This window comes from Filobasidium floriforme (assembly GCF_021052385.1).
Source record: "Filobasidium floriforme strain CBS 6241 chromosome Unknown HD553scaffold_26, whole genome shotgun sequence".
NCBI classification, from domain to species: domain Eukaryota; kingdom Fungi; phylum Basidiomycota; class Tremellomycetes; order Filobasidiales; family Filobasidiaceae; genus Filobasidium; species Filobasidium floriforme.
The window spans coordinates 22313-48561 of record NW_025763647.1 but is presented as its reverse complement, the minus strand read 5'-3'; the positions used below and the strand labels follow the sequence as shown (position 1 = coordinate 48561).

Genomic DNA, 26249 nt, shown 5'->3' with positions numbered 1-26249 from the left:
GGTCGACTTCCGAATGAGACGTGACCCTTTATCAGCCAAGGTTGAGGGAGACGAGCGAGAGGAGTTTTTGCATCCGATGACCATAGTAAAGCTACAATTGCTTCCGAGATGTGACGGGGTACCTGAAGATCTGGCGCTAACCCAAAAGAGGCAGATCTCAAATCCATTCGTCGCGACGCATTGCGAGTTCCACATCGGTGGTGTAATGTAACGTAACAACTGTCTATCAAGTATTTCTAGTACAAAGTTCCATACATCCGACTTCTCGAGATACAATAGTCTCAGCTCGTTTCCCGCTTCTTTCGTCTATCGATCCACTGTTCGTGCAACCTGTGTAGCTTACCACACTCGTCGCATCGGTCTGACGCGTTTCCCGAGTCTCGAAGCACCACCGAGGGGCAGCGGTTCTTCCCTCGGCCGTACCCAACACATTCCCTGCACTCGAATTGGGAGTCACCGCCTAGCGTGAACGAGGTTTTCCTCTCGTAAGCATCCTTCACGCTCTGTAGTAGAGCAAGACGATTGTAGTAGTCGTATTTATCGAACTGTGCGAGGAGCTCTGAGCTGGCGCCGTCGAATCGTCTTGAAAAGTCTTCCAGTTCTCTAGGCTCTTTCCTGAGAGTGAGAAGATAAAATCGGCTCAGTAGACTTGTGACTCTGCCCTTCGATCCATCACGTTGTCGCTTACCACGATATGTACGCAATCGGCGGACGAGCAACGGCATCAGTCACAGCGCGAAGTGATGGCGGATGCGCTTCATCAACAGCGGGATCATTGACACTGATCTCGGGTAGAGCGTGTGGCTAGAGTTGACGAAAGGCTCCATTCAGACTTTGTGAATGAAGGGAAATCATCGTAATGTTCGACCAAGGCTCACGTGCTTCATAGACCATTGAGAACGGTCCAACTGTGTGTATGCGGTCTGATTGCGGTCATAAGGCTGACGAGCCAGATCATCAGCTTCACCGTTCCGATGCGAGTAATTGCTTTGAGGGGGTGTTGAGCGATCGGTATCCGCAGATCCGGTGGATGCCGGCGGATATCCGAATGGTTGTGAATACGCAGGGGTAGACCGTGTCTGTGTCGAAACCCCCGATGCATAAGCGGTGTTGATGATATGATTGCCCTGCATATCACAACGTTCCATCGCCTCGTTCAATTTCCTGTTCTGTATACGCTGGTTTATCACGATCTTTCTGTGTTCCTTGTGACATGGCGACTACAAGTTCGACTTGTATCTGGACAGCCGGAGTATAACGTTGGTACAGCCACTGTCAGATGTAAGTCGTTCGTAATACCGAGCAAATAGTGCGGTATTGCCTAACTCGAATTCCGGCTTCCCGTCGTTGCAAGCCTTGAGCGCGTTCGCGAGTAAATTCACCTCCTGAGTACCGGTGTGCAACTGCTCGGACAGTCCTGCGAGGGTCTGTTTACTTTTCTGGTCAAATTGATCGACAAACGCCTGCAGCGGTTCAGGCTAGAGCGTAGGAAGAAGGCGAACTTAGCTCGTCAGCGACTTGCCATCTAAGCGACTGGATTCGCTTACCAAGGCTCCGTTTGTGGCTCGCGCTGGGGGAACGGCGATACTATGCACGTTGAAGAAGGACGAATCAGACAGAGCGCTCGATTGCGAGGAAGACGCTCGGAATGAATGGCCTGGCTGCTGATTAGAGTTTCTGAGGTATGATAGGCCCTGTACATGGGTCAGATCCCACCCAGGTTTCAATTCAGATGCATTTCGGTAAGAACCCTCATGCCCAGTCGATCCCGTCGTGTATGGTGGCATTGCTGATAGCGGCGACTCCTGAGACCCTTGGGTAATCAGATCGGATGGCGTGTCGTACGGGTTGCGATACCAGACAGAACTATCCCCGGAGGCCATAAGTGGCGCCTGGGTGAACAAAATGTTCATTGCCCGTTGATCCTCGCTCATAGCTTGTCTATCTCTGAATTGGCTTTAGTTGGAAGTTTCATGGTTCTAGCCTTTTCGAGCTGTGGTCAACCTTCACTTTCTCCTTCCCTCTCGTTGACTATCAGATGAGGATTGGTATATACGCAACTCCCTGTGTGTTGCAGGAGAATCATCATGCGAGAATGTCAGCCTTCCTTTGATGGTGTTTGTCAATTGATTGTTAATCATGTGACTACCGTCCCCCATTCCCCCGGATAAAACTCATCACCAATGTCCAACGCATATGTCCCCTAATACATCGGATGCATCATCTCCGATCCGACCTACGGTCTGTCTACTGTGATATCAGATACATCTACTAGACTAATGAAGATTGGTTCCTTAAGGAGGTCCGGCCTTGCCTTGCGCAGTTCTAGAAGAACGGCGTTGTTTGCTACCGCTCTGTGTCATGAGCTCAAGTCTATGCGGTCGTGCTACTGTTAACATTTTCTCACCTTCTTTGACACTGGTCTCGGCCTCCCCTTCTTGTGGTTGAGGGGATTTGGTCATGATCGCTAAAGGAGCATCAAATCGGCAGCTCCAAGCTATCAGGGTCTGAGGAACGCAGGGTATCCGAGCAGCGATCGATGATACGACGGTATACGGACTGCCATCCCACAGCATAGGTTCCGCCAGCATATCAGCTCTACTGAGCATTTGGAGGCATTTAAAAAGATGTTTGGATCAGCGTAACCGCAGAAACGCAGATTGAGTACACACTCGTGCGCACTGTCCGCGCCAGCCTAAACGCAATCACCCTCGATAAAATCGTCAAGAGCGCAGAAATCATACATGGGCGGAGACGGGGTGATCCTCGCGGTACTAGTGTATGAATGAACTCTGGCCACGTTACAGAACATTTGCGCCAAGTATCTTCGGTGCTCAGACATGAGCTACGGCAGGAACGACCGTTGACAATTTACACTCGTCACATACAACACTCTGGCTCCTCGTCAATTTCCGAAGTATCACGTTTGGGCAGAGCTTGCCGCTATTGAATGAGTCTGCTAGTCATACGATTCGCGGATGTACTGATCAACATGACCAGTGCATCCTCGCCGCTTGGAATGATTCAACCTCAGTAGTAAATTCAACCTTCCTTTCACAGATCACTCCTGCTGCGTCCTTGACGAGGAGGGGGGGTTCGCAAGTGGTCACGTGCTCGAATCGACATTGTCGGCGACAATAATGTTTCCTCGTCTATTGCTACAGATTCCATGCCTCCTTTGGCTGGTGATGAGAGATGAGACGTTTTCTCAAAGTCAGCATATCTGACAGTCGGCATTTTGACCAGCAGCTGTCAGTTGTCTTTCCTATGATCGGTGTAGCGGCCTCTGCTGCGAGACCTTCTTATTTCTGTTGAATAGGCTTACAGTCTTGATATATACGTCATAACACATGTTGTCGATAGACATAGACTTATTAATCTTCCGACTCTTCCCCACGGCCTCAGGCGTTTCGCTCGCGACGCTACTGTGTTCCGCTCCTACCGAGATAATGCCACCAGGATTGTAGCTGCGCAACCGCCAGATCGGTCAGGGGAGAGGCAAACAAGCGAGGACAGATGCTATGTGATCTTCGGATCCACAGACTATCAACGCACGCCATGGTTCTCAAGTGCTGCCCCGTTATACAGTACTGGCCAGTGCTTACTTGGCGTTGCCCTCTTGTTCCATGACAGAGCTGAAACAGGCTCGCGCTAGATGGTCGCAGATGCCCGGACAACCGAGCCTCCGATCTTACAGGTCGACCATTCTAGATTCCACTTCGAACGGCTCCCTTGCTAATGAATTCCACCCCAGAGAATCCAGCCTTCCCTGTTGACAAGTTCACGTATCCTAGGCAAACCTCATTATAGCTTAAACAACCCCTCGAAGACTGTTACAACGATTTACCATATCAAAATTTCATGCTCACGCGAGCTTGTTGACGGGGCGGATCTACCGGCTGCCCGTATTCCCATATGACTTCGTCCCAAAATCTCACTCCTCCCTTGGCTTTTCCTCGTTTCGACGTCGACGATTTAACACCCTCATCTGTCCCACCCGTGATGATCTCGCCCGTTCCGGCTTCCTTGTTCTCGGTGGAAGGGGCGTCTTCTACGTCTGGCATGATCCTTTCCTTACGCACACGGATGACTCGCTCGAAACAATCGGCAGGTACCTTGCCATGCTCGTCTCCGGGTGTCAAGACAACGCCATTGCTCGACAGGTAAACGGGGATGGGCGATTCCCTTTCTGACAGCTTTGGCAAGGACAGGTAGACGAACAAGGTCGAACTGGCTCGCGGACCTGCAATACCGTGGTTTCCACATCAGTTGGACTTCGACAGCTCATGCGAAAGGAATGCACTGACCACTCTTAGCTCCTTCCCGCGCAGTAGTGAGATGCACGTGTTGCCTCGTCATTCTCGACAGCCCAGTCTCTCCTGCGAAGCAATGGCGTTCACGGGTGTCAGGACACGTAAGACAGCAGCTTTTACCGCTATTTGTCAATTAGGATACTCACGAATAACGTCCCACAGCTCTTCTTTGGTTCCGTGTACCATCTCGCCAACCTTGGACCTGCCCTCATCGTCGTTCGAAACAGGATCCAGGTGTTCCGTGGTCACCGTGGGCAGGGAATGACCTTGGGCGGCCCTGATGAACCATTCCGCTTCGACTACTATGCCGCCGTCACCTAATGCCGTTGATTCGATCGGGGCCGAGGCGTTCAAACCGGATTCAGCGCACTTGGAATCATAGATGGGAGCCGCTGGGGCTTCAAAGGATATCAATGACAGCTCGCTCGCTGCGGGATCAAGTTTCGGCTCGCCCTTCCGCGATGAACCACCCGAACCTTTCTTTTGATAGACGGGTCGGACAGGCGACGGATCGTGGCCATAGAACAATACGAATCGCTGCTTGGCGTTAGTCATCACCAGGTGGTAGAGCAAGGGCCAGGACAGGTTCTTGAGTTTCGGATGGTTTAGCTGAGACGGCAAGTAACGGATGTCAGCGAGCTCTAGCAAGCGGTAGAACGGGATAGCTGTATACAGACCATGTCGACAACCCGTACATAGCCATCCTTTCGCATTGGTAGCCTTTCCTTTTCGGCTCCATGACGCAGCATGTACGCCAATGTTTTAGAATACCGCACCTCTTCGCTGTCCTTGTCAAGACCGCGCAACTTGGGCTGGGATTGCGGCGTAGTCGGTAGGGCGGCTTTAATTTTCATGTTGTCGAGTTGATCGACGATGTCCTCGACCACGCTGCTGTTCGACATTTGTACTGGCGACGAGGGAGCATCGGGAGGACTGGTGACATCGGTCTTGCCTCTCGATCGCCCCACGTTGCGAGGCGTAGCAGTGGGCGTCCATGGTTCCGTCTTTTTACGCTCACGAAGTGTCATACGAGGTGTCGAGGCGGGTGACATATCCAACTTCGTTTCAGATCCGGTCACTCCCGCCCTCTCGAATCCTTCCAACAAGGCTCTCGTCCGCGAGAGATGAGTGTCAGATCTAGACTCGCTGTCTAGCGGTAACAACACGCCATTCTTCTTCCGCTTTGTCGACCTCTCCAGCTGTGTGCTCAAGATCAGATCAGTTCATAGCCGAAGTACCCACCAACAGATTTCAACATACACTTTCAAGGTTCTCCTCGTTCCACCAAGAGGCTTGCGAGGGTTTCTCACCGAAGAACCCGGCTACATGCGACAACGCTCCACTCGTCAAGGCCTTGTCACTGTACCCGCCTTCCAAGACGGAGACCAGCTTGCCGTTAGCGTACTTGTCGGCGAATGCGCGGATGTCGCGCGTGATCTTCGCAAAGAACGATGTCTGCAAGGGCCACGTCCTGGAATGTCAGCGCTGATGACGATATGCGTCAAAATGAGATCTACTAACCGGCACTCGTCGCTCATGCCGGGACATGGCTTGATATTCGTGTTCGCAAGCGTCGAACCCAGCGCTGTTCGAGCGTAAATCAGTGGATCTAAAAATTTGTCGTAATCTAGAAACGATACTCACCTAACGACCACCGTCGTACGGTCAGGCGAAGCCTCAGTTTCTCTGACGAACCGCTCTGCACTCGCCAACAAGGCCATGTACTTGGGGTATATCCGGGTGTAAAAGTCATCTTCCGAATCGTAAGGCTCGAGGTGGATGTTGTCGCTATAGTGGAAGGGTTATCAGTCAAGTCGATGACTGACCGTGTTTGTCGGCGCATGTGGCTCACATGTACTGTCCGTGCGCCGCGATCTTGACTGAGGCGTCCTTGATCAAATCGAGATCGCCATCCTGCACAATATGGATCTCAGCAGTGAACTACAATCCGTAATCCGGCCGGCTCACCTCGCAAGGATAACTCCACTATGGCGATCGTGGGATATCAACTTCCGTCTCGATTTGTCCTTTGAGCTCTATTGGGGTCCGCTTAGACTCACGATATCATGCACACTCCCGTAGAACCCTTTCCAATTCCTCTTCCTCCTCCCCGCAGCCACCTCTCCAGGCGTCATCGGTACTAGAGGTTTCCCACCGGCAATCAAGAGATCGTCGGCGTGACTAGCCTCGTTCAATCCCATGACGATTGACTGCGTGCCGTTGCCTACGCACGCGGGACGAACAGGCCGAGTTCAGTGAGATTCAGTGCCTGAGTGTCAATACCGAATGTGATGATTTGAGAAGGAGAGATCTTACCGTGATGCAGGTCGATATCGATGAATATGGTCCTGTCCTGATCGTGCCGCAGATAACCTATCTCCCAGTTCCCGGTTCAATACCTCTGCATGTCTCTGACACGACGCGAACCCAGCTTAAACAGAAACTTACCGTGCATGGCCGCAACAGCGGCATTGTTGACATAGCAGAATCTATCACATGTTCGAAATCCAGACCCGTGAGCAAACTTGTATTCTCGGACTCGATCTGATGACACCCAGACTCACCCGGAGGGGACATCCTGAGCACAATGATGTCCCGGCGGTCTGATCACACAGAATGCACCTGCATAAGGGCTCGGGCTGGTGCTGAGCCCAGCAGAGATTGGAAGGACGGTGTCGGCAGGTGGGTTGGACGCAGTACCTGGGGTGCAGACGAGGTCCATCGCTTGGCAGACCGTCTTAACCTATACTCCCGCATTATCAGGTAGAACTCCAGCTGACGTGAGCTATCCAGTATTTCTGCCCCCACCGGGCCTGACAGGAGAAGAAACTGTGAACTCACACATCCCTCGATCGCCTCGACGCTCCCCGGGGCCAGGTACAGATCGTTCTGGTTCAATTCTATTCCCAGATCCGCCTCCACTCCCATTTTACCATCTTCCCCTTGTGCGGTTGATATAGACGGAACCGGGTAATACCTGCTCGGGATCTCGCATTCCCCCTTTTTTATCTTTTCCGGTGCTTCCAGTGCCCAGGTGGTCAGTTGTTTCAGATAAGGGGATTGCGCAAAGAGCGCAGAAGACGAGACAGTGGATTGAGATCGATCCTGAGGGGCAAGAGCGAGATCCAGCAGAGTATGGTTGTGGTCGGCCAGGGAAGAATGCACGACCTGGAGTGCCGGATGGGTCTGGAGTAGACGAGGTTGAGTGGTAGCGGAGGCGGGTTGCGTGGATTCGGGAGGGGGGATATAGAGGTACGGTGAAGCAGTCGTAGGTGCGGCTTCGGTTCCGGCTTTGATAGGCCTTTGCGGGGTCGACCCGGATAGGTTGAGGTTGCCTAGCATGTCTGAAACGTCTGGCGTTTCTTCCCTTTTCCTCCTGTCCTCCTCATCCTGCTGCTCATTATGATCCAATCCACCACCGCCCTCGGCTTGTTCTTCCGAAGTGACCTCTGCTTCCAGACGAGAGACGGCAGCAGCAGCTCCTAGCAAGACTGCCCGAATGCGTTCGGGTCGTTCGTAGATATGGGAAGCGTTCGAGGTCCGTATCCAGCGATGCTTGACGCATGCGGGTTGCAGGCATAGAGCCAGTGGCCGGATAGGAGAGTCGACCGAGCTCATGGTCTGGGGAGCAGATATATAATGTCGATGTAGCTACAGACGCAAAGGGGAGTACTACTGTATGCGGAATGTAGTCGATACGTGAAGGGGTATGTGTAAATGTGTAAGGAATATGCCCATCCTCGACTTTTGTGTTTACAAATGAATTCGCGGGATAAGCCGGACACAACGGGGGTTTCGGCCAGTGACTGACGTTTTGATACCAGTCGACATCGCCAGAAGGAGCTCCGGCTTCGAGCTCCTCGATTGAGGGTCCTCAGTTTGACCTATCCAGAACGTGACTGTCGTTCTCCTGGTTGTCTGACTTGTATGACGTCGGTTGCCCCATCCATATAATCGAGACCCTTTTCTGACTCGCAAGTCTTCGAGTTCGCGCGCTAGCAACAGGTCAACCTCGACCCTCGACCTGCATTTTCTACCAGAGTCGACCTTCCTAACTATCCTATCCTACGCATCTCTTGACCATCCCTTCCAAGCAATCTCCTCGACATCTCTTCTGAATCAGATACAGCTAGACTTGGTCAGAATCTGACTTCCTGTTCGGACCGCTATTGCCTCCGCCGCCCTCCTCGCTCCCTCTCTGTCCTGGGAGCTCGAGAGCCTGGATCATGAGAGGGTTGAACCGTCTTCGACATGGAATCTCATGCTCCTTGCCATGTGGCATGAAGAATGAGGGTTCAGTGACGGTGACAACCAGGATAGGATACGAGGTTCGTCTAGGTAGTCCTATGCGAGAGACGAGTCGCTATGGGGCAAGGCTCGCTTGTTTACCTGTTCACCCACAGTCCAGGCGATTTAGGTATCATTCGAGTCACGACGAGATTCGGAATAGCCACGACGTCAATGTAAGGCTTCGAACAATACCCTAGATTCAAACGAATAGAACCCTGTGACTGATCGCAGATCGACCCATACGCCGAAATTAGGACTTCGTATTATCGCTCCTACAAGCGGGACCTTCGGCGAGGGATTCTAAAAAGTTTCTAGCTTCTTTCGGCGGTCAGCATGACCCCAAGGGTAAAATCAATCAAGCATCAACAACACCAACACCATCCACATCAGCGTCAGCGGAGAACTCCATCGTATCCGACGTCCTCAGCCACCGAGCTCGTCGACCAGCCCTAGTCAAGATACAAGGCCCCTTCACAGATGCCCAGCTGGATTCCGTAGCCAAAGGCCTAGCCTACCTGCAGAAACTGGGTTTAGTCAGCGTGATAGTAGTAGATAGGGATGACATCGCCCTCGATCGGAACGGGAGACCTTTGTGTGGTTCGGAAGCGAGGAGGCTGGTCTTGCGGGAGATGGAGAGGACGGTCTCGTTCTTGGCGAAACATCGGGCGCCAGCTAGGCCGATCATCTCTACCGTCATCCGGTCTAGGCGGATAGCAGGAGAGAACGAGACCCGTACTGAGACGTACGTCGAGGAGGAAGGATTGGCGCATGTCAGACGGGCGGTGGAGGAAGGAGAGATCCCGGTGCTCATCCCCGTCGCGCTCGATCAAGGGTGCAAGACCAACTTGATGGAGGGTAATGATGTCGTTCGGGCGCTCGCCGAATCGATGGGTCGGTCGGGGAAAGATTACGCTGCGGCCCTGGTGGCAGAGAACGGTCCGGCGCCTTCGTCGGCGTCTTCGTCCATTCTCAACGAGGCCCCCATCGAGTCACCATCATCAGACATGACCCCATTACGACTGTTGATCATCAACCGGGAAGGTGGGATCCCTTCGTACGCCCGAGCGGGAATGCCACATCTGTCCATCAACTTGGAGACCGAGTATGACTTCATTCAGGACACCTTCTTGGGTCAATGGGAGACGACCCATCCGTCCGCCCTGGCCAATCTTACGCTCGCTCGGGATTGTCTCGCTCACATGCCATCGAGCGCTTCGGCATTGATCGCCTCACACAAATCTCCAGCGGCGTTGATCGCCAACTTGATCACCAACAAACCAGCACATTCCGCCAGTCTGCCCCATGCGCTATTGGCCGAGGGAGAGGGCAAGATCACCCCGCATACGCCCACGCTGATCCGCAAGGGAATGCCGATCAGGATCATCAGATCCTTTGACGAGATCGATAGGCCTAAGCTCAGGACCTTGCTCGAGAGGAGTTTCGGACGGACACTGAACGAGGAGGCCTTTTGGAGCAGGATGGCTCGATCCCTGGATTTCGCGATCGTCGCCGGGGATTACGCTGCTGCAGCGTTGTGTACGAACGAAGGCCCTTCAGGGCCCGGTCAGACACCGATCTGTTATTTGGACAAGTTTGCCGTGTTGCCCTCGCATCAGGGGGATGGGACGGTGGATTTCCTCTGGGTCGCCCTGCGTGACGAGACTTTCGGACTCGGTCTCAAGGACGCCGCCAACGCCAACATCGGGTCTCTAGCGGGTGTCGGTTCCGGTCGAGATCTTATCTGGCGATCCCGGGCCGATAACCCGGTCAACAAGTGGTACTATGAGCGGAGCAACGGATTCGTCACGCTCGGGAATTGGAAGATGTTTTGGTGCGATGCGGAACAGCGCATCCGTGAACTCAAATCGGAGACGGGTTCCAAGAGGGATAGGGGGATTCCCATCAAAGTGGTCGAGGATACCGAGCAGGGTAGACTCCTGCAATGGGCGTCGTATGTCGAGCCGATACCCTCGGCATGGTCATGACAGAGTCGCGGGGTCAAGGACTTCGTACAATCGGAGAGCATGTCAAACAGGATAGCCTCGTCGAACCATGCCATTTATACACATGCATGTAGCGCAGAGAGGTGACTGCTCCACTCGTGGTCGCATCATCAACGTGTGTTGTGCTCAGACAGATCAAATGCGGTGATCAAGCAATGCAAGGATAATGTAAGCATACACATGCTCGGATTCAGCACAAATGTATCATCACAACCTATCTACATTTTACAACCGGACAAGTCGGTACAGTCGTTCGCGCCTAAAAGTTCATACGCCATGCATCGCAAGTCGTCTCTGCCTGATTCCTTTCTATCCGAGGTGCATGACTGAACCCCACCGGGCGAGAAGGCATCGACGTGATCAGGATCTGGCGGATCTCCAGTGCCGACTTGAGGATGGCAAGGTTATGTGCCTCGAGCCCCGACAACGCCCGCGCTGGTCCACTGTCCGTCCGGGATCCTTTCATGTCAGGATGATGTCTCGAAGGACGGAACCCTAGTTCGACCGTGCAATCGATCTCAAAGTCGAGGAGGAGGCAGACGGCTAGGTCGAAAGGATTCGACAACCTCGCGTCTTCGGGATGCATTTCCAACCTGACCTTTCTCAGATTGCCGTGCGCGGGTTTCCAGGGAACGCCAGAGCTGGAGAGGGTATGAAGCCATCTAGCCGAATTCTGGCGGCTCTCGACGGTCCCGGTTGAAGAAAGCATGTCGTACCACGGTACACACAGACTCTCCAGCCCGCCTAACCCCGCCTGGACACAGCCGAGCACGAAAGCATCGCAATGATGTTCTGTACACTGGTACCATGTCAACTCCTTCAGCTCGAGGCATTGCTTGGTAAGCTTGGCAGCGAATAGGCCGTTGGTATAGTCGAACTCTGAGAGATGTCCGAGGGGTTCTTGGATTTCGGTCGAACCGCCATAGAATTCCAGCTTCTGTAAACGAGGCGTCTTGATTGCGAGCCTCAAGAGGTCCTCCCCGTCCATGCAGAAGCCGGATAACCTGAGCTCTTGGACGCTAGTCAGGTCGAGCTGCTCAAAGAGCGTCATCTCCTCCGCCGTGGGTTCCGCTTGATTGGAGGGATTGCGGGACCCTTGGCGTGATGGTAGATGCTCGGGACCGACCAGTATAAATCGGCAAGCCCACTTCCAGTTGATCTCGTCTGTGTCCCAAGGCAAGACCAGCTGGGCGGCGGAGAGCGATGAGAGGCGGCATGCTTCTACAATCCATGTCATCAACTCGCTGGTATTCGGTCTACGTAGTGTGAGCCAAGCTTCTTCCTCCCCGCTCTGCGAAGGTATTGATACCCCAAGCTGTACGGTCTCCAGCTGGGGATACCAAGCGGCGATTCTCTGCGTGCGATCTAGGTGTGCGATCCACGATGACCAAGACGACTTTGGTTTAACGCAAAGCAGGTGTCGGACGGCCCGATGATAGGTTTTCCATCGATGCATATCGCAGAAGCTCCGCGACAAGTGAAGATCCATGTTGTCGTCAACCTCTCGATATAACCATTCGACAGCGTCCCGGTGCAATTCTCGGCTGAGAGCGGAGCAGCGAGCTAGAGTGGACTTGTCCGAGTATGATAGGATGAGCGAACGAAGGATTGGAATATGGAAGACCTGAGCTGCCAGGATCTCTTCTCTTGTTCTGTCGTTATGCCATCTGCGATTAGTCAAGCAGCTTCCTAGCGTAAGCAACGGGGACAGACTTACTGTATGGATTCGTTTTCCATGATCTATTGCTCGCTGAATTCAGCTTGATCTCCCGGTAGTACTATGATGGGTGGCACGAGAGCTGGTTAAAAGGCTTCGACTGACTTGCCGGGAAAGCGTTCCCATTGCTGACGTGCATCTGAGCGGGTAGCCTTGTATATAGCGAGATTGCAAGACACGACCCTCTCGCCGTTTGACCTCTTTTCGGTCTCGTCCGATGATCGCTCGAATGACTGTTTCACCTCGCAAGTCCCCGCGCGCTTGACCTTCGCGCGCCTTTCGATCACTCCGATCGCAATCGGGACCGACAAGAACGTTGGACAACCCGCTTGAGCTTGAATGGATCGGAGCAAGCCAATACCACTTGCATATGCAAGCTACCAGAGAGCGATCTCTCTGTCAGTTTGTCTCGTTGGCAGGTGCTGACTTCGGCGGAAAGTGTCCTGTCATTATGACTCTTTGGAATCAAGTGAAACCTGGGCGTCGAAGACAAAGGAAAAGACGTGACCATCAACGGGGTGTTCAATATGCCATCGTTTTCAATGAGCGTACCCGGGTTGACAACAATGCTGGTGCTGGTGCCATTGCCATGAACGTTGGTAGCAAGGGGGCGAGCAATTACAACAAGGACAAGAGCGATGATAATGACAACAGCGATGCCGGGAATAGGAAGAAGAGGAGGATTGAGGAAGGGTCGAGATTAGGTTGTGTCATCCTGGGAGGAGATGGTGTTATGTTGCATGTCATTCCGTGATTTTGTTGATTTCCAAAGAGAGCCCAAACTTTTGAATAAACTAAGATACTGATGCATATAATTACAGGATGCGACCATACATTCGTACATTTCCTTGTCTCTTGTGTTGACATCTCTGCCAATGCCATTATGCTGCAAGGCAGTAAGCTCACATTTGCTGTGACGATGGCTCAAAGTTATGTCCTGGAAGGTAGTAAACCTTGTGAACACGCAATTGCAGGGTTTGCATTTGTATTTTGAGCGGCTTCTTGTGGTAAAACTTGGCTGTGCTTGTAGCACAGCCAAGTTCATTATCAAGAGGGTAGATTTGTGCCGGGCGATTTCCCCTTCTCCGACATTTCTCTGCCGCCATTCCTCTTCTTCGACGTCTGTTTCCAAACGAGTGCGAAATTGGGATATCATACACGAGGTGTCAAAACAATCTCGACCGAAGTAATAATGCCAGATCATTCTCCAATTCCGCCCGAGAGCCAAGAGGTAGAGGATCAATGAACCGTCAAGTCAGCCAAAATTGCGAAGCTCAGCTTGGCAGCGCTATAGATACGCAGACCAGCTCCATTATTTCCGTTGATGATACCGATCAAGTCGAGCCCGTCACGACGTGATCAACCCAGTCCGTGCCCGTCACGACGTGATCAATCCAGTCCGTGCCCCGTCGAAACTGTCGATGCCAAGTTAAATCCTTGCACATCGCAGGAAGATAGGATTTCTTGGTTGGCATGAAGCCTTGCTATTCAATACAGGCAGGACCATACAACCTACCTTGGAGTCGCCCGGGCAGAACGTAGGAGAACTGGTCTGCGAGCCCCTCAATGTCATGTACGATCTACGCGTCTTCAAAGCCCTCGATTTGCAGGTGCAACGGGTCAAGAATCTTTCTTGCAGGCCTTCAGATTGATTCGTGTGAGAACCCTTGATGCATGTTTCGGTAGACAGGGAGCGATTCGGCAAGCATAACAATCCGCCTGAACAGACAGCTAGAACGACCTTTTCCCGAAAGGCTTAGAACCTTAAAAACACGGTTACCGTGAATCAGACCCCCACTGCACGACCCTTTTTGTGTCCTTTCCGCTCCTGTTCGCCTTCGATCTTGCTTGTTTGTAGCTTAGACGAGGGCGAGAAGAGGTTTGACAGCGTAGTAGGTCGCGATCAACATCAAAGCTATACCATCCAATTCGTCAGCTCATCCAGACAACACGACCAGACCAGACCGACCGAACACGAGGGTGTGAGGGGGACAGGGGGAGACACTCACGGTAGTATCCGAAGGTAGCTAGCAAGCCACCCTTAGTCAACCTTCCCTTAGGCCCGGCATTGATGTATCCCAGAGTGTAGAGCACACGACCAACCAGGTAGAGGCCTCCGAGGGAGGCAGCAAGATTAGGAGCGTAGAGACCTGCACAGGGACGGTGCGAGAAAACGTCGTTGGCTCTTTGTATAAGGGGGGCGGAAGATATTATGCAGGCTTACCGGTCCAAAAGAGACCGACGAGGAACGTCGGAGCGTTCTCTAAAGTGTTAGCGTGAGCTGCAAAGACGGGCAATACGAGTTCAGCCTAGTCGCCTGATGCAGCAGCCTGATACCGAGCTTTATGTACCCCTATAGCCGCGTTCACAATCCTGACCGTCAGTATCGAATTCATGTATGAGAACGCCTTGCCTCAAGGCCTACCTTTGAGCGCAGTTAAACTTCATGGCAGCTTGGCTCGACTTGGCCTGCTCCTGAGTGGCCATGTGCTGAGGGTACTCGATTCCGGACTATTTGAATCACAGAGAAGCACCCGGTATGAGCTTGGTCAAGGTGAAGAATGTTTGAGCACGTGTTTCTCAACTGACAAGCTTCCTGTACTTGGAAACTTGCAAGATTTGGAGGAGATTGACCCAGAAGGTACCGACACCGACGAGCCCGACGAAGAGGTAGTTGCTAGGCAGGGTGAGCACGAGCCCGGTCGAGTTGGAAGCGGCGAACATGGTGGTGTCAAGGAGGGGTATATGTTTCGATTCTATCGAGATGTTACGAGTTCGGTGATGGGAAGAACGAGTAGCAGGCCGATATGTTGTCGATCGGTCACAACCTGAAAGTCTGTGGGTCTGTGGTATATATACTCTACTGGACACGAGTTTCGCTGCTCGTTAACCTCGGCACGCTCGGCAAATATTTGCATCCGGGCCGAGCTGGTAACCGTCTGTCATGTCATGTTTGTCAGCGGGGGGGACCTGCCAGTAGTAGTTCGACCCAGGTTGCGCTGCACTTTAGATCTTCGGCATAGGACCTACTAGCTACTGGCTACTGGCTACTGGCTACTGGAGCCCATATACGTTTGCGTCGAGGGTCGAAATCGCGATCGATCGTTGACAGCTGCGGACGGCACTGACCGACCGACCGAGGACTGGCGCGACAGCTCCGTTGCGCGGGGGGGGGAAAGATCAACAAGAGCAACAGATCAACGACGATGGATCAGGTTCAGCTACAAGCTGGAAGGGATGCTGTACACTTCAGACCTCTAGATCTCATAAGGCTATAGTCAAAGATATCCGTGGTCTCGTGGTTGTTATAGCCACCACCTTCCTTGCTCGCCGGGACAGAAAGGCCTGACATAACATTCCGCTGCTACCAAGCCCGTCACATACCTCTCAATATGCCACCTGATTTCGAAGACGTGTGAGTCGGGTCCTGAATCCAATATGTCCCGATCAGGCTAAGCGGGGCGTCTTGTATGATAGTCTCACAAATCAGCCTGTCGTTATTGACAATGTAAGCCTTATGTCGAGCAGCTGTGTGGGTACAGGCATCGATCATTCGTTGGTTGAACTCGCTTGCACGCAATTTAGGGATCTGGTACGATCAAAGCCGGATTTGCAGGTCAAGAACAACCGAAATGTTACTTTCCGAACTTGCGAGTCGAAATCCTCCATCCGTCAAGCCCTCCTCTTATTCTTAGTTCTAACAAGCTGTCTCCTCGGCCATTACAGTATCGGTCGGCCGAAGCACCCCAAGATCATGGCCACGGATTTCGACGAGAAGGAGGTCTATATCGGTCGAAGAGCTCAAGAATTGAGAGGGCTGCTCAAGATCAAATGGCCGGTAGAACATGGCATCGTCAGTTTGAACTCTCGGATCGTAGTTGGGCTGATTGAGCTGACGAGGGGTGTTGGCGGTGTTGGTGACGGACATCAGGTCACGGACTGGGACGATATGGAACGGATATGGAACTATGTCTACCGGGAAGGTCTTGGAACCGCATCAGAAGAGGTCAGTCGGTTCTACACAACTCATCTTCTCAGCTTCAACATCGGGTCTGACCTTTCGAATCCCTTCATTTTCAGCACCCCGTCCTGTTAACGGAAGCACCCTTGAACCCCCGATCGAACAGGGACGTAGCGGCTCAGATCTTCTTCGAGCAGTTCAACGTCCCAGCGCTGTTCACTAGCGTCCAGGCTGTACTGAGTTTGTGAGCAAAATGTTGTTCCTCCCTCTGTATTTACGTCGACGATGGCTGAAGTTTTTTCGTTTCCGTTCCGTTCTCGTTGGGTGTGGCTACTATAGGTACTCGAGCGGACGGACGACAGGGATAGTCTTGGATTCAGGGGATGGCGTGACACATGCCGTCCCCGTATTCGAAGGATTTTCAATGCCACATGCGATTCGACGGGTAGATATCGCCGGCCGGTGAGTGTAATGCAGTGCGGTGTCCACTAGTCGCCCATGCATAGACTGATGTCAACTGACCTATTCGGCATGTCAGAGATATCACGGACAACTTGCAGCTTTTGCTCCGCAAGTCAGGCCATTACCTCCATACGTCGGCTGAGAAAGAGGTCGTGAGGACGATCAAGGAAAGGACCTGTTACATCGCTCCTAATCTGGCGAGGGAGGACAAGGAGATGTTGGGAAGGACGGAAGAGTTTCGGTTGCCAGATGGCAAGGTCATTCAGGTTGGTCGAAGTGTTCTTGTCCAAGGCGAGCGATCAAGGCAGACTGACTGGATGAGCATACCCTTTTGTCAGCTCGGAAGCGAACGATATTGGGCGCCGGAGATCCTGTTTAACCCAGAATTGATCGGGATGGAGGATCCGGGTGTACATCAGGTGAGCTGGAACTCAATGATTCACAACGAGCTCTCGAGATTGACCGCGCTCGTAAGCGTAGGTTATCGTCGATTCCTTGAACCGGACCGACCTCGATCTGCGGAAAAACCTCTATGGTAACATTATCCTCAGTGGAGGGTCTACCTTGTGTCGAGGTGGGTTCGATATAGAGACTCAAATCATAAGCCTGCAGTGTTGATCTCAAGCTCGATTATGCATTGTTTTTGTAGGTTTCGGTGACCGACTTCTGAACGAAGTCAAGAAGATTGCGTTGAAAGACGTCAAGCTGAAAATCTATGCTCCGCCGGAGCGAAAGGTGAGCGAATGACGTGGCAACTCTGGCAAGCGTGTGGCTGATGCAACGTGTTTGGATTTAGTATTCGACCTGGATCGGAGGATCCATCTTGGCAGGACTGGGCACTTTCAAGAAGGTGAGTTCAACCAGAATTAGAACGATTTGTGCAAGATATCTGCCTGACCCCGCTCGTGGCTGTAGATGTGGGTCTCGGCAGAAGAATACCAGGAAGATCCCGATATTATCCACCGCAAGTCTTTCTAGTTGCGGTCACGGTCCAAGGAGCGTGTCTGATTTGATCCAGAGCAATTTTGACGACCTTTGTAATGACCATCATGACGACCCTTACCTCCCATATCTGGCTCTTCCCTCCACACGAATTACTGCGAGATGACGCGAGACTGTGTGAATCGTTCTCTTCGCTCGGACCGAGAGGGTTGTTTGCTACGTTTTCGGTTCCGAGATAAGGCCTAGGCGAGCGCCGGTCGGCATCAGAATTGATGAGCAACCATCTCGCATCGCAACTTGCAACTTGCAACTTCTCTACGCTTCTACGTCTTCACTTGGATCACTTGATCACTTAAAAGCTTGAGCAATAGCTTTGACAAACCTGAAGCTCAGCGAATCCACATACCGTAGACGCCATCATCATCGCCTCACACCGGCCGTTGCAGATGTGAATGACGTGACACAGCCGTCCACTTCATCTTGTTACGACAGCAACCTGTACGATCTGGACTACTTGACAAGCAATAACGACAAACACGACACACCACGATAAACCTCAATAGCCTCCTTCAACTTAGCCTCAATAACGCCCAACTACAAGTACAAGCCATCACGACCGAGTCTTCGATATCCATTACACTTTCGCTTCATCATGTACGGCAAGGCCGCTCGCAAGGGCGGGGATCTACCCTCAGAGTTTGGCGACCTAGGTGGTCAGCAAGCGTTCCCAAAGCGGGAAACAAGTCCGAAAGATAGGACGATGCGAAGGGATATACCAGAGGCCGTCGGGGACAGCTTTTTCGACGTCGCGGACGATGCCGACAAACGTTCCCGCAAAGACACTCTGAGGGCTAAACCCAAGAAGACCAAGTCGGAGAAGGGTACATACCCTGGTTTGCCGCCATCGGATCAGCCGGCTCAGTCGATGAGCCGTAGACTGAAGAAGAAGGCTTCAAAGCTGTTCTCCAAGCCCCGGACGGAGTCGGAACGGCCCGAATTGCCTACTACAGACTCGACATCGACCGCTGCCGGTTTATCGAGAATGCAATCCCAGTCAACGGGAACATCAGGCGAAAGGCGAGATAGTTTGACGACTACCTCGTCGGAATTCTCTGTCGCCTCGGCGAATGAGCCAGTCGCTGGGCCATCCTCGCATCTCTCCATCTCGCCCCCCTCGAGACGCTCTTCGCATTCGTCCGCTCGATCGTCGGCCAGGTCTTTCTTTTCCAAATCCCGTCGCAGCAGTTCCCAGAAGGACGAACCTCCTGCCGTACCTTACAGGCAACAGGGACCATCACATCTTCCGCTGGGACAACCTATTCCTGTATCTTCCAGCTTGCCTGCAACTCGGAATCCTCGAGGCAATTCGCTCAGAGATTGGGAGCAGGGCGAAGATTCTGGCACGTTCAGCGACATCCCCGAGGTCGTTACCACTTCGGCCACGCCAGGGCCATCAGCTTTACGATCAAGCGAGACGTATTCGGGATATCCGACCGACGCTCAGCAGCCAGGCATCGGCGGGAGAGTGTCGAATTGGTTTGCCAACATTATACCGGGTACCGCAGGAACAGGCGGTGTCTCCGGGACCGCCGTTCCAGGCCGGGGTAACATGTTTACCGCAAATCCAGGAGAAGGTCGGGTTTCTACGCGACCAGAATCGCTCATGTCGGCGAATTCAGGTCCGATCCCGACTTCGGTTTCGGCCCCTGGTCGAGCCTCCTTTTCTTCCATGCCTGGCGATTTAACGACTGCATCTGGGAACAGTCTGACCGCCTCACCGGGTCGGAAGATGACTTCGACGACATCCTTCTTACAGGCTGCGAGACAGCGAGCAGCCGGGATGGGTCGATGGGTGTTGGATAGTGAGGCATTACCCGAAGGTACAGAACCGATCTGGATCCTAGGTGTAGAGCATCGTTACGAGCTCGGCCCTGAGGACCGTTTAGGCGAGGACGCTAGTAACAGTGAGGAAGGTTCTTGGGGGAGGCAGTACGCAAAGACTTCGGGTTCCGCATCTACGGGGAGTCCCAAATCGAAACATCTACAGACGAAACGGGCTGGATCACCGTCGCCATCATCGCTCTCGACGAATTCTAGCAACTATTTCAGCAGCAAGACAGGCGTGAACATCGGAAGTCTTAATCTTACCTCGTCGCCAGGCAAGAAAGGCAAAGGCAGCGGCACCTCTGATGGTGACGGCGCTCTCGGTAGTCCGGGCAGGGGCATGAGGTCGCTCTTGTCCATGAACAGGGAGAAGGATAGACAATCACCGACTGCCCAGAGTTGGCCAGACGAATGTGAGTTATCGCTCTGCAATGAGAGATTTCCAGACTAATGTCGAATCTTTCGAAACAGTCCTGCAAGACTTTCGCTCGATCGTCTGGTGCACATACCGGTCTCAATACGCACCTATCTTGTCACTGCCTGCGGACATGTTCCTGCCAAATCCGAAAGCATATCTAGAGGCACAGCTACCTCCACTTTCGAACGAGCCGCAAGAGATACTCGTGTCGTCATCTCAGCCTGGCGTCAACAACGGAAAATCAAGCTGGTCTTGGGTTTCAAGCGTTGGAGCTGGGATACTGTCATCCGGCAACCCGACAGAGAGAGGCCTGACATCCGATGCAGGTTGGGGATGCATGCTCAGGACTGGGCAATGTCTACTCGCAAATAGCCTGATCCGCCGACATTTGGGGCGAGGTGAGTTTCCTTCGCGGCATAAAAGGGATCCTGCAGGCTGACGCTCTGACTTGCGAAAGCAGACTGGAGACCTAACTCGGATCGAATGTCTGAAATCGCCGAAAACGGAGAAGCTCGACGAGACAGGGCGTCATATGTTCAAATCCTGTCCTGGTTCTTGGACGATCCCTCTGCGATCTGCCCCTTTTCGGTTCACCGCATGGCTCTGATTGGGAAGCAGCTAGGCAAGGAGATCGGAGAGTGGTTCGGACCGAGTACTGCTGCAGGAGCCATCAAGTAAGTCGCTTGAATCATGAATCGGCCGACAGTCCTGATAATACCTCTCTTCCCTAGGACACTCACGAATGCTTTCCCGGCTTGTGGCCTCGCTGTATCTGCGGCGACGGATGGTATAATTTTCCGCTCAGATGTGTTTGCCGCCTCAAACACGGACGATGGCGGATGGAGCCCTGTCATTCAAGGCTTACCTTGGTCCGAACAATCTCATCCCACCGGTGCAGGCTTTGGTTCAAAAGCGGTCCTCGTTCTCGTCAACGTAAGGCTTGGCACGACTGCAGTCAACCCCATTTATTATGACAGCCTGAAAGTGAGTTCCGCCCTGGACTGAAGCGTCGAGAATGCTTGCTGAGTTGCCGTTCATATAGACACTATTTACGGCACCTCAAACGGTTGGCATTGCAGGAGGGCGACCCGGATCCTCGTACTACTTCGTGGGGTACCAGGGTGATTCGTTGTTCTACTTCGATCCCCACTTCACACGGCCAGCGGTACCTCTGCACACTCCTTCGGCCGAACGCAAGGTCGGAACACGGACCGAAACTGGCGCCATCCCCATAATCAACGCCACGACCCGAAATACAGAGCCGGATGACCAGCCCGATCTTCGGTCTCGCGAGGACAATGTAACCTGGCTGACCTCGGCCTACACCCCGGAGCAACTTTCGACTTTCCATTGCGACCGAGTTCGCAAAATGCCGATGTCAAGTCTCGACCCAAGTATGCTCTTAGGGTTCCTCATTCAGGATCACGACGACTGGCAGGACTTCTGTGCGAGGATGAACAACGTAAGCTTAGTTTTGCTGTTGACAGTTGACAAGGCTGCGACTGAGCTCCCTTCTCTACAGGTCCGACATAAAATCTTTTCCGTGCAAGATCAACCCATGTCTTGGAGTGATGACGATGACGACCCAGGGATGGAATCTTTGTCCGAGACAGACGACGGGTTCAGCCTTGGTTCGAACCGAGGCGCGAATGACCCTCTACGGTCTGTGCAGCTGGATCGCGGCGGGTCTATGGAATCCGAGTCCGTACCAACGGACGACGAGTCTGACCTGGTCATCACGGTACCTCCTACCCCAACTCGCCGCCGATTAAGACCATCCGCCACTGAAACCACCCTCAACGCCCGAGCCATGATGGATGATCCAGCGCAACGCATCACATCGCCACCAGCTTCCGCCGCAGAGGAGCAGCCACTCTTCGACTCGTCAGCGGTTCTGCTTATCAAACCCAGCCTCGACGAAGTGACTGTGTTCGACGAAGACAATGGGGTCATCGTCATGTCAGACACTCCACCAAACGACCACGCTATTTCACGAGCAGCTTCACAAGACGACACCATAAAGCGAAAGTAAACAGCTACGATGATTTTCCTAATAACGATATCTATACCTTTTTCAATTCTGATCTGGTTTATGTGAACAATTCTATGTAACAATCGAATTCGAAAGACACACCGTTGTACGCCTCTGAGATTGCCTGTTGTATTCATCCTTTGATAGTCTATGACCTCCTGAAGGTGATAGTCGCATGCAATAGTAAATATATATGTTTATACAACAAGGACTTGCTCGTGAATATGGGCTCGTATTTCTGCTGTGCCGTCTTCCAGGCTAGCAACCCAGCTCGTCCCGCCCGACCCCATTGATAATACAAAAGGACACAAAACGTAAGAGAGGTCATGAAAAGATCGTCCGTGCGGATCAAGATAAGAGAAGGATCGTCCATAATATCCGTATCTGGGTTGGCCATGAGAATCGGGTCTTTGGCGGTATCCCTTTTGTAGCACAACCGCCTAAGCCCATCCAGCGGAGGAACTGGAAGAGTAGGAAGAGTGCATCGAATAGCTCTCGGGGTAAGAGTCGAAAGGATAGCTCAGGGCGTGGAAAAGGGCAGAGTAGGCGAGTTTGAAGCTCTATCAAGCAGGAAGCGAGGTTAGCGACGTCCCAAGGCCAGGAGGCTCGGGCTTCAGAAAGGAGTCTACCTCGGCTTCAACATCGGGGCCCGTACCTGTTGGTTGCGGCGGAAGAACGGGTCAGATGGAGAACTCGAAAGGCTTCTATCCAGATATGCTGACCTTTCAGGGCGTTGATGCCCTCCGCTTCCGCTTGCACTCCGAGCTCGATATACAACTTGGCTTGTTCTTCGTTACGGATCTGATTCAGATTCCTTACAAAGCTGTAAAAAGAGGGATGAGTTGCCGTCTCGGGAGGTTCTAGGTTTCAAGGTCGCGACCCTACTTGTGCACAACGGCGTATTGGACAGCTAAAGCGACGTCATCTGTACCAGCAAGGCCAGTATCGGCGAGTGAGACGACGAGGAAATCGGCTTAATGTCGATGTGCTTTCGCTTACCTGACTTCACGCTTCCACCATCGTCGACATATATCCACCACTGTTGTAGTAGGTCGAGGTCGAGACCAGGAAAGTAGGTCTGTGCGGCTTCAACGACGGAATGTGAAGGACCGCTTCGGAGGTAGTCGCTACCATGTAGGAAAGAGAGAACGAGGCGTATTCGTGTCAGCCACGAAGGAGTTGATTTCGGGTAAAGGATGATCGGAAGAAAGGGTGGCGGCTCACGGGTGTTCACGTCGAAAGAACATGTCGAAGGTGTTTGGAGAAGGACGAGTCGGTACTGATACAGCTATGGTACACTTCTTGAGGTGTTTTGTAGAGGTTGAGGGTGAAACGGGGTGAGGGGTTGAAGAACGTGAGAAAGAGGGGGACAAGAACAGGAGTCGACGCACTAACTCCTCTCCTTCCTCTTGCACTTGCACGCTTGATATATATATTAAACAAGAATTTCGGGTCAAACGGGCAAGACGTTCCCCAACATACGACTCGGTACCTGGCCTTATTTCCCCACGACAAAAAATCTGCTTCGAGATAGATCACCTGGTTTGTTGTTTCTCTGATAGCTGATGATCGCTCCCCCTTTTTCCCCTTGTCGCGGGGCTTATCGGGGGAATGTCAATACGTTTCTTTCTAAACCGGCTCGGTCGAGACCCTGGTTCGGGGCTCGTGGAAGTTCCGACATCCAGGGTCGGACCGTATGATACCCTCGTGATCGTCGTGGATCGTGGATCACCTTCGATCTTCTATGTACGTGCGCCCTTCAACCGCGCCCTGGTCGCTGGTCGCAACATGGCAGAGTGGGTCGTCGCGGTCGTCGCTGGATCGCTGATGAATCGATGGATCGATGGATCGCTATTTGTTTCTCCGTCGATCCTCCTTTCCCCTCGAATAAACTTCCGTTGGGAGATCGGATCACGCGATATCAGCAGAGCGATACGAATGATGACCTCAAAAATCATCCTTTGAGTTCGTTGTGTCGCGCCGAATACGCCGGCGAAGGGGATCCTGCGGTATATTTGCCCGTTCTGCATTCGCTGCCTATCAAGTATCGCTCTGCTTGTTGCTTGTCTTTCAGATCAGGTCATTCATGCAATGGTAGTCTGATCACTTCAACCTTGAGGAGCTAGGAAAGAAGTTTTGCTGTTCTTTCCATCCCGTGTCAGAGACTGTCTCGCTACGCGTCGATCCACCGGTTCGAGCGGAAAGGGTCCTTTGGGATCACGGTCGCATGACGACCGGCGGGCGATTATCACTGCGCGAATTGTCGGATCCAGTCGCAACGCCGCATCACTTGGTCCTCTCTTACGCACTGACCTCTTCGTAAGAGTCCTAACAGAGCGCCGAACGATCCGAGTCTGTGCATCGGGTCCCACCGAGATTTACATCCCGAGACGGATGATTGCAGTGAAACGTCGAGATGGGCAACGGGATCGAAATCGACCATCGCCGAGCGACAACAAGAGAGACTGCCACGCGGGGTCGCTCGTCGGGCAGCATTCCATTCAAGGAGGATTTTTCTCGCCACTCCGCACGGCCTCACTCTCGAGACATCGACGTTCTAAGGGCTAGCCATCCGTTGAGCTCCTGATCAAGATCAATTCAAGACAGAACAAGACGTCATGTCGCACTACGAATTCTACGGAAAACCCTTTTCTTTCGAAACTCGTCTCGGATCTCGGACCATGGTTCGCCGGAAGGAATAATCTAACGGTAATAAATGACGTCACGATTTATCATCCGGCTCGCGCCAATCAAATGCCGTTACCGCGACCATTACCATATTCGAGCTGCAAAGGGCGCCGTGATCGAAAGGGATCGCCATCTTGGCCTTTTTGGCTGGGGTGGTATATATACCGCCACTGGGGACCGCCCGACTACACCGCTCATTCCCTTTGACGGCATCTTCGCTTGCACTCAGACTCTAACTACTGACATCTTCAAGCATCATTCCACTCACCCCACGGGATATACAACCAAATACAAACAAAAGCTAACTCAACAACAATAACAATTAACAATGTGAGAATGCGATGGCGATATGACTAACCGCGACATCAAGGCTGACCAACTTTGACCTGTTCGACGTCAGGGGTCTCTTCAACAAAACTCCCGCCGAGAAAGAGGAGAAAATCTTGCACAAGGGTACGCCATATCGCGTTTCATTCTGTGCTGGTCGATCAATCTGATGAGATCACCTTTGTTCCTCTTTGCTATGCACCTTTTGTCGACACGACTATCCCATCTAACACATAATCGGGACGTTCGTTCGCTACAATACAGAGGCCAAACACGATGACAGCGCTGTCAAGCACGCTCTGAAGGACGTCGCCTCGGCTGAGAAGGCTGAGCACCATACTGCTAAGGTGAGCAAGCCGCCAACCTATAGCCCCGGGCATCTGAGCTTTGACTGGATGATTGATCGATTCGTTCTGCCAACCCGTCAAACAGGAGCACACCGCTGCCATCAAGGCTCACGCCAAGGCTGTCGAGACTGAGCACAAGCTGGCGGCCAAATTGAATCAGCTGCAGCACGAGCACGAGGCTGCTCTGAGCCGAGAGCAAAAGTTGGCCAAGGTGAGACTAGTCGTTAACTACTCGGTGGAATGAATCCGAAGGCTCATCACGTACCTTCGCTTTGTGACGACGATACGCCAGGATATCCAACTCAAGGATCAGCACCACTTGGAGGCTGAGCAGACGATCGCCGCCAAGAAGAAGGCTCTTGAACAGGTTCAGCACAAGGTGAGACCGAACGGTCAAGGGACTGGTCTAGCCGCTACTGACAACCGCGCTGACACTATTTGTACTGTACCTTCACAGCACGACATCAACAACGCGACTCGAAGCGAAAAGCTTCATCAGCTCGAGTCCGTTGGATCGCACCCGACTGGTACCACTGGTACTACCGGTATGGCTCCCGGAACTACAGGATACGGAAACGAGCCAGTCGGCACCGGTGTCGGTGGAGGACCTGGCTACACCACGGCTGCCCCTGCTGCTCGATGAGCGATTCCTTTCGCCTTGTCGTCCCCCGTCCTGTTTCTCGTCTGCACCTACGATTTCCACACCACGATACCTTTGTACGCTCTCCATTGATTCTCCGCACTGGACTATAATACTATTCTTGAATCTGCCTGCGAACTGTCTTTTTCGGAGATGCACGAAACCCAACGGAATGAAGAATCACCTGCAGGGTTGATCGAACATTCCTTTGGATCTGCTTACCTA

General features: G+C 52.7%; 8 protein-coding genes across 8 annotated transcripts; 4 read left to right on the top strand and 4 right to left on the bottom strand.

Annotated features, from left to right (window-relative positions):
- Nucleotides 1–218: 218 nt before the first annotated feature.
- HD553DRAFT_318885 (uncharacterized protein) lies at nt 219–1577 on the bottom strand. The gene is made up of 4 exons (XM_046180940.1): nt 1355–1577; nt 879–1281; nt 689–804; nt 219–615 (listed from the first exon to the last, which is right to left on the bottom strand). Exons 2-4 carry the CDS (start codon nt 1146–1148, stop codon nt 282–284), a joined length of 720 nt encoding a protein of 239 aa, XP_046033099.1. The 5' UTR covers nt 1149–1281; nt 1355–1577; the 3' UTR covers nt 219–281.
- Nucleotides 1578–4909: 3332 nt separating this feature from the next.
- HD553DRAFT_136256 (histone deacetylase domain-containing protein) lies at nt 4910–8219 on the bottom strand. Its single transcript, XM_046176638.1, has 11 exons — nt 7155–8219; nt 6878–7056; nt 6762–6802; nt 6630–6686; nt 6374–6537; nt 6282–6299; nt 6166–6227; nt 5958–6101; nt 5835–5898; nt 5574–5768; nt 4910–5512 (listed from the first exon to the last, which is right to left on the bottom strand). Exons 1-11 carry the CDS (start codon nt 7929–7931, stop codon nt 4955–4957), a joined length of 2259 nt encoding a protein of 752 aa, XP_046033098.1. The 5' UTR covers nt 7932–8219; the 3' UTR covers nt 4910–4954.
- A 374-nt stretch (nt 8220–8593) lies between these two features.
- HD553DRAFT_345757 (mitochondrial amino-acid acetyltransferase) lies at nt 8594–10588 on the top strand (the record flags this gene model as incomplete). Its single annotated transcript, XM_046183126.1, has 3 exons — nt 8594–8641; nt 8717–8776; nt 8858–10588. 3 exons carry the CDS (start codon nt 8594–8596, stop codon nt 10586–10588), a joined length of 1839 nt encoding a protein of 612 aa, XP_046033097.1.
- Nucleotides 10589–10726: 138 nt separating this feature from the next.
- HD553DRAFT_136219 (uncharacterized protein) lies at nt 10727–12518 on the bottom strand. The gene is made up of 2 exons (XM_046176637.1): nt 12324–12518; nt 10727–12258 (listed from the first exon to the last, which is right to left on the bottom strand). The coding sequence occupies exons 1-2, from the start codon at nt 12341–12343 to the stop codon at nt 10866–10868; spliced, it is 1413 nt and encodes a 470-aa protein (XP_046033096.1). The 5' UTR covers nt 12344–12518; the 3' UTR covers nt 10727–10865.
- Nucleotides 12519–14182: 1664 nt separating this feature from the next.
- HD553DRAFT_345755 (uncharacterized protein) lies at nt 14183–15047 on the bottom strand (the record flags this gene model as incomplete). Its single annotated transcript, XM_046183125.1, has 6 exons — nt 14183–14238; nt 14333–14473; nt 14548–14584; nt 14675–14696; nt 14749–14834; nt 14913–15047. 6 exons carry the CDS (start codon nt 15045–15047, stop codon nt 14183–14185), a joined length of 477 nt encoding a protein of 158 aa, XP_046033095.1.
- A 511-nt stretch (nt 15048–15558) lies between these two features.
- Nucleotides 15559–17878, top strand: HD553DRAFT_318862 (actin family). Its single transcript, XM_046180939.1, has 13 exons — nt 15559–15738; nt 15801–15831; nt 15909–15973; nt 16050–16176; nt 16255–16329; nt 16404–16528; nt 16624–16746; nt 16823–17012; nt 17085–17165; nt 17227–17320; nt 17396–17481; nt 17543–17596; nt 17662–17878. The coding sequence occupies exons 1-13, from the start codon at nt 15716–15718 to the stop codon at nt 17722–17724; spliced, it is 1137 nt and encodes a 378-aa protein (XP_046033094.1). The 5' UTR covers nt 15559–15715; the 3' UTR covers nt 17725–17878.
- Nucleotides 17879–18340: 462 nt separating this feature from the next.
- HD553DRAFT_337382 (uncharacterized protein) lies at nt 18341–22233 on the top strand (the record flags this gene model as incomplete). The annotated part of the gene is made up of 7 exons (XM_046182284.1): nt 18341–19292; nt 19368–19985; nt 20044–20388; nt 20451–20664; nt 20722–20974; nt 21033–21452; nt 21513–22233. 7 exons carry the CDS (start codon nt 18341–18343, stop codon nt 22020–22022), a joined length of 3312 nt encoding a protein of 1103 aa, XP_046033093.1. The 3' UTR covers nt 22023–22233.
- Nucleotides 22234–24857: 2624 nt separating this feature from the next.
- On the top strand, nt 24858–26195 carry HD553DRAFT_136099 (uncharacterized protein). The gene is made up of 6 exons (XM_046176636.1): nt 24858–25040; nt 25111–25163; nt 25302–25384; nt 25470–25595; nt 25677–25763; nt 25842–26195. Coding segments are annotated over exons 1-6 (537 nt in total). The 5' UTR covers nt 24858–25038; the 3' UTR covers nt 26028–26195.
- The last annotated feature ends 54 nt before the right edge of the window (nt 26196–26249 follow it).

Excerpts from the sequence above, each read along its gene's own strand:
- HD553DRAFT_136219 (XM_046176637.1), bottom strand. The coding sequence starts at position 12,343 with ATGGAAAACGAATCCATACA. Across the intron at positions 12,259-12,323 it reads ATGGAAAACGAATCCATACA|AACAAGAGAAGAGATCCTGG; the intron begins GTAAGTCTGTCC and ends GCATAACGACAG.
- HD553DRAFT_136099 (XM_046176636.1), top strand. Across the intron at positions 25,385-25,469 it reads CTGAGCACCATACTGCTAAG|GAGCACACCGCTGCCATCAA; the intron begins GTGAGCAAGCCG and ends CCCGTCAAACAG. Across the intron at positions 25,596-25,676 it reads GAGAGCAAAAGTTGGCCAAG|GATATCCAACTCAAGGATCA; the intron begins GTGAGACTAGTC and ends ACGATACGCCAG.
- HD553DRAFT_318862 (XM_046180939.1), top strand. The coding sequence starts at position 15,716 with ATGCCACCTGATTTCGAAGACGT. Across the intron at positions 16,177-16,254 it reads GGCCGGTAGAACATGGCATC|GTCACGGACTGGGACGATAT; the intron begins GTCAGTTTGAAC and ends GACGGACATCAG. Across the intron at positions 17,013-17,084 it reads CAGATGGCAAGGTCATTCAG|CTCGGAAGCGAACGATATTG; the intron begins GTTGGTCGAAGT and ends CCCTTTTGTCAG.
- HD553DRAFT_318885 (XM_046180940.1), bottom strand. The coding sequence starts at position 1,148 with ATGGAACGTTGTGATATGCAGGGCAATCATATCATCAACACCGCTTAT. Across the intron at positions 805-878 it reads CTCAATGGTCTATGAAGCAC|CCACACGCTCTACCCGAGAT; the intron begins GTGAGCCTTGGT and ends CGTCAACTCTAG. Across the intron at positions 616-688 it reads CCGATTGCGTACATATCGTG|GAAAGAGCCTAGAGAACTGG; the intron begins GTAAGCGACAAC and ends TCTCACTCTCAG.
- HD553DRAFT_136256 (XM_046176638.1), bottom strand. The coding sequence starts at position 7,931 with ATGAGCTCGGTCGACTCTCCTATCCGGCCACTGGCTCTATGCCTGCAA. Across the intron at positions 6,538-6,629 it reads CGATATCGACCTGCATCACG|GCAACGGCACGCAGTCAATC; the intron begins GTAAGATCTCTC and ends CCGCGTGCGTAG. Across the intron at positions 5,769-5,834 it reads GGCATGAGCGACGAGTGCCG|ACATCGTTCTTTGCGAAGAT; the intron begins GTTAGTAGATCT and ends TGGCCCTTGCAG.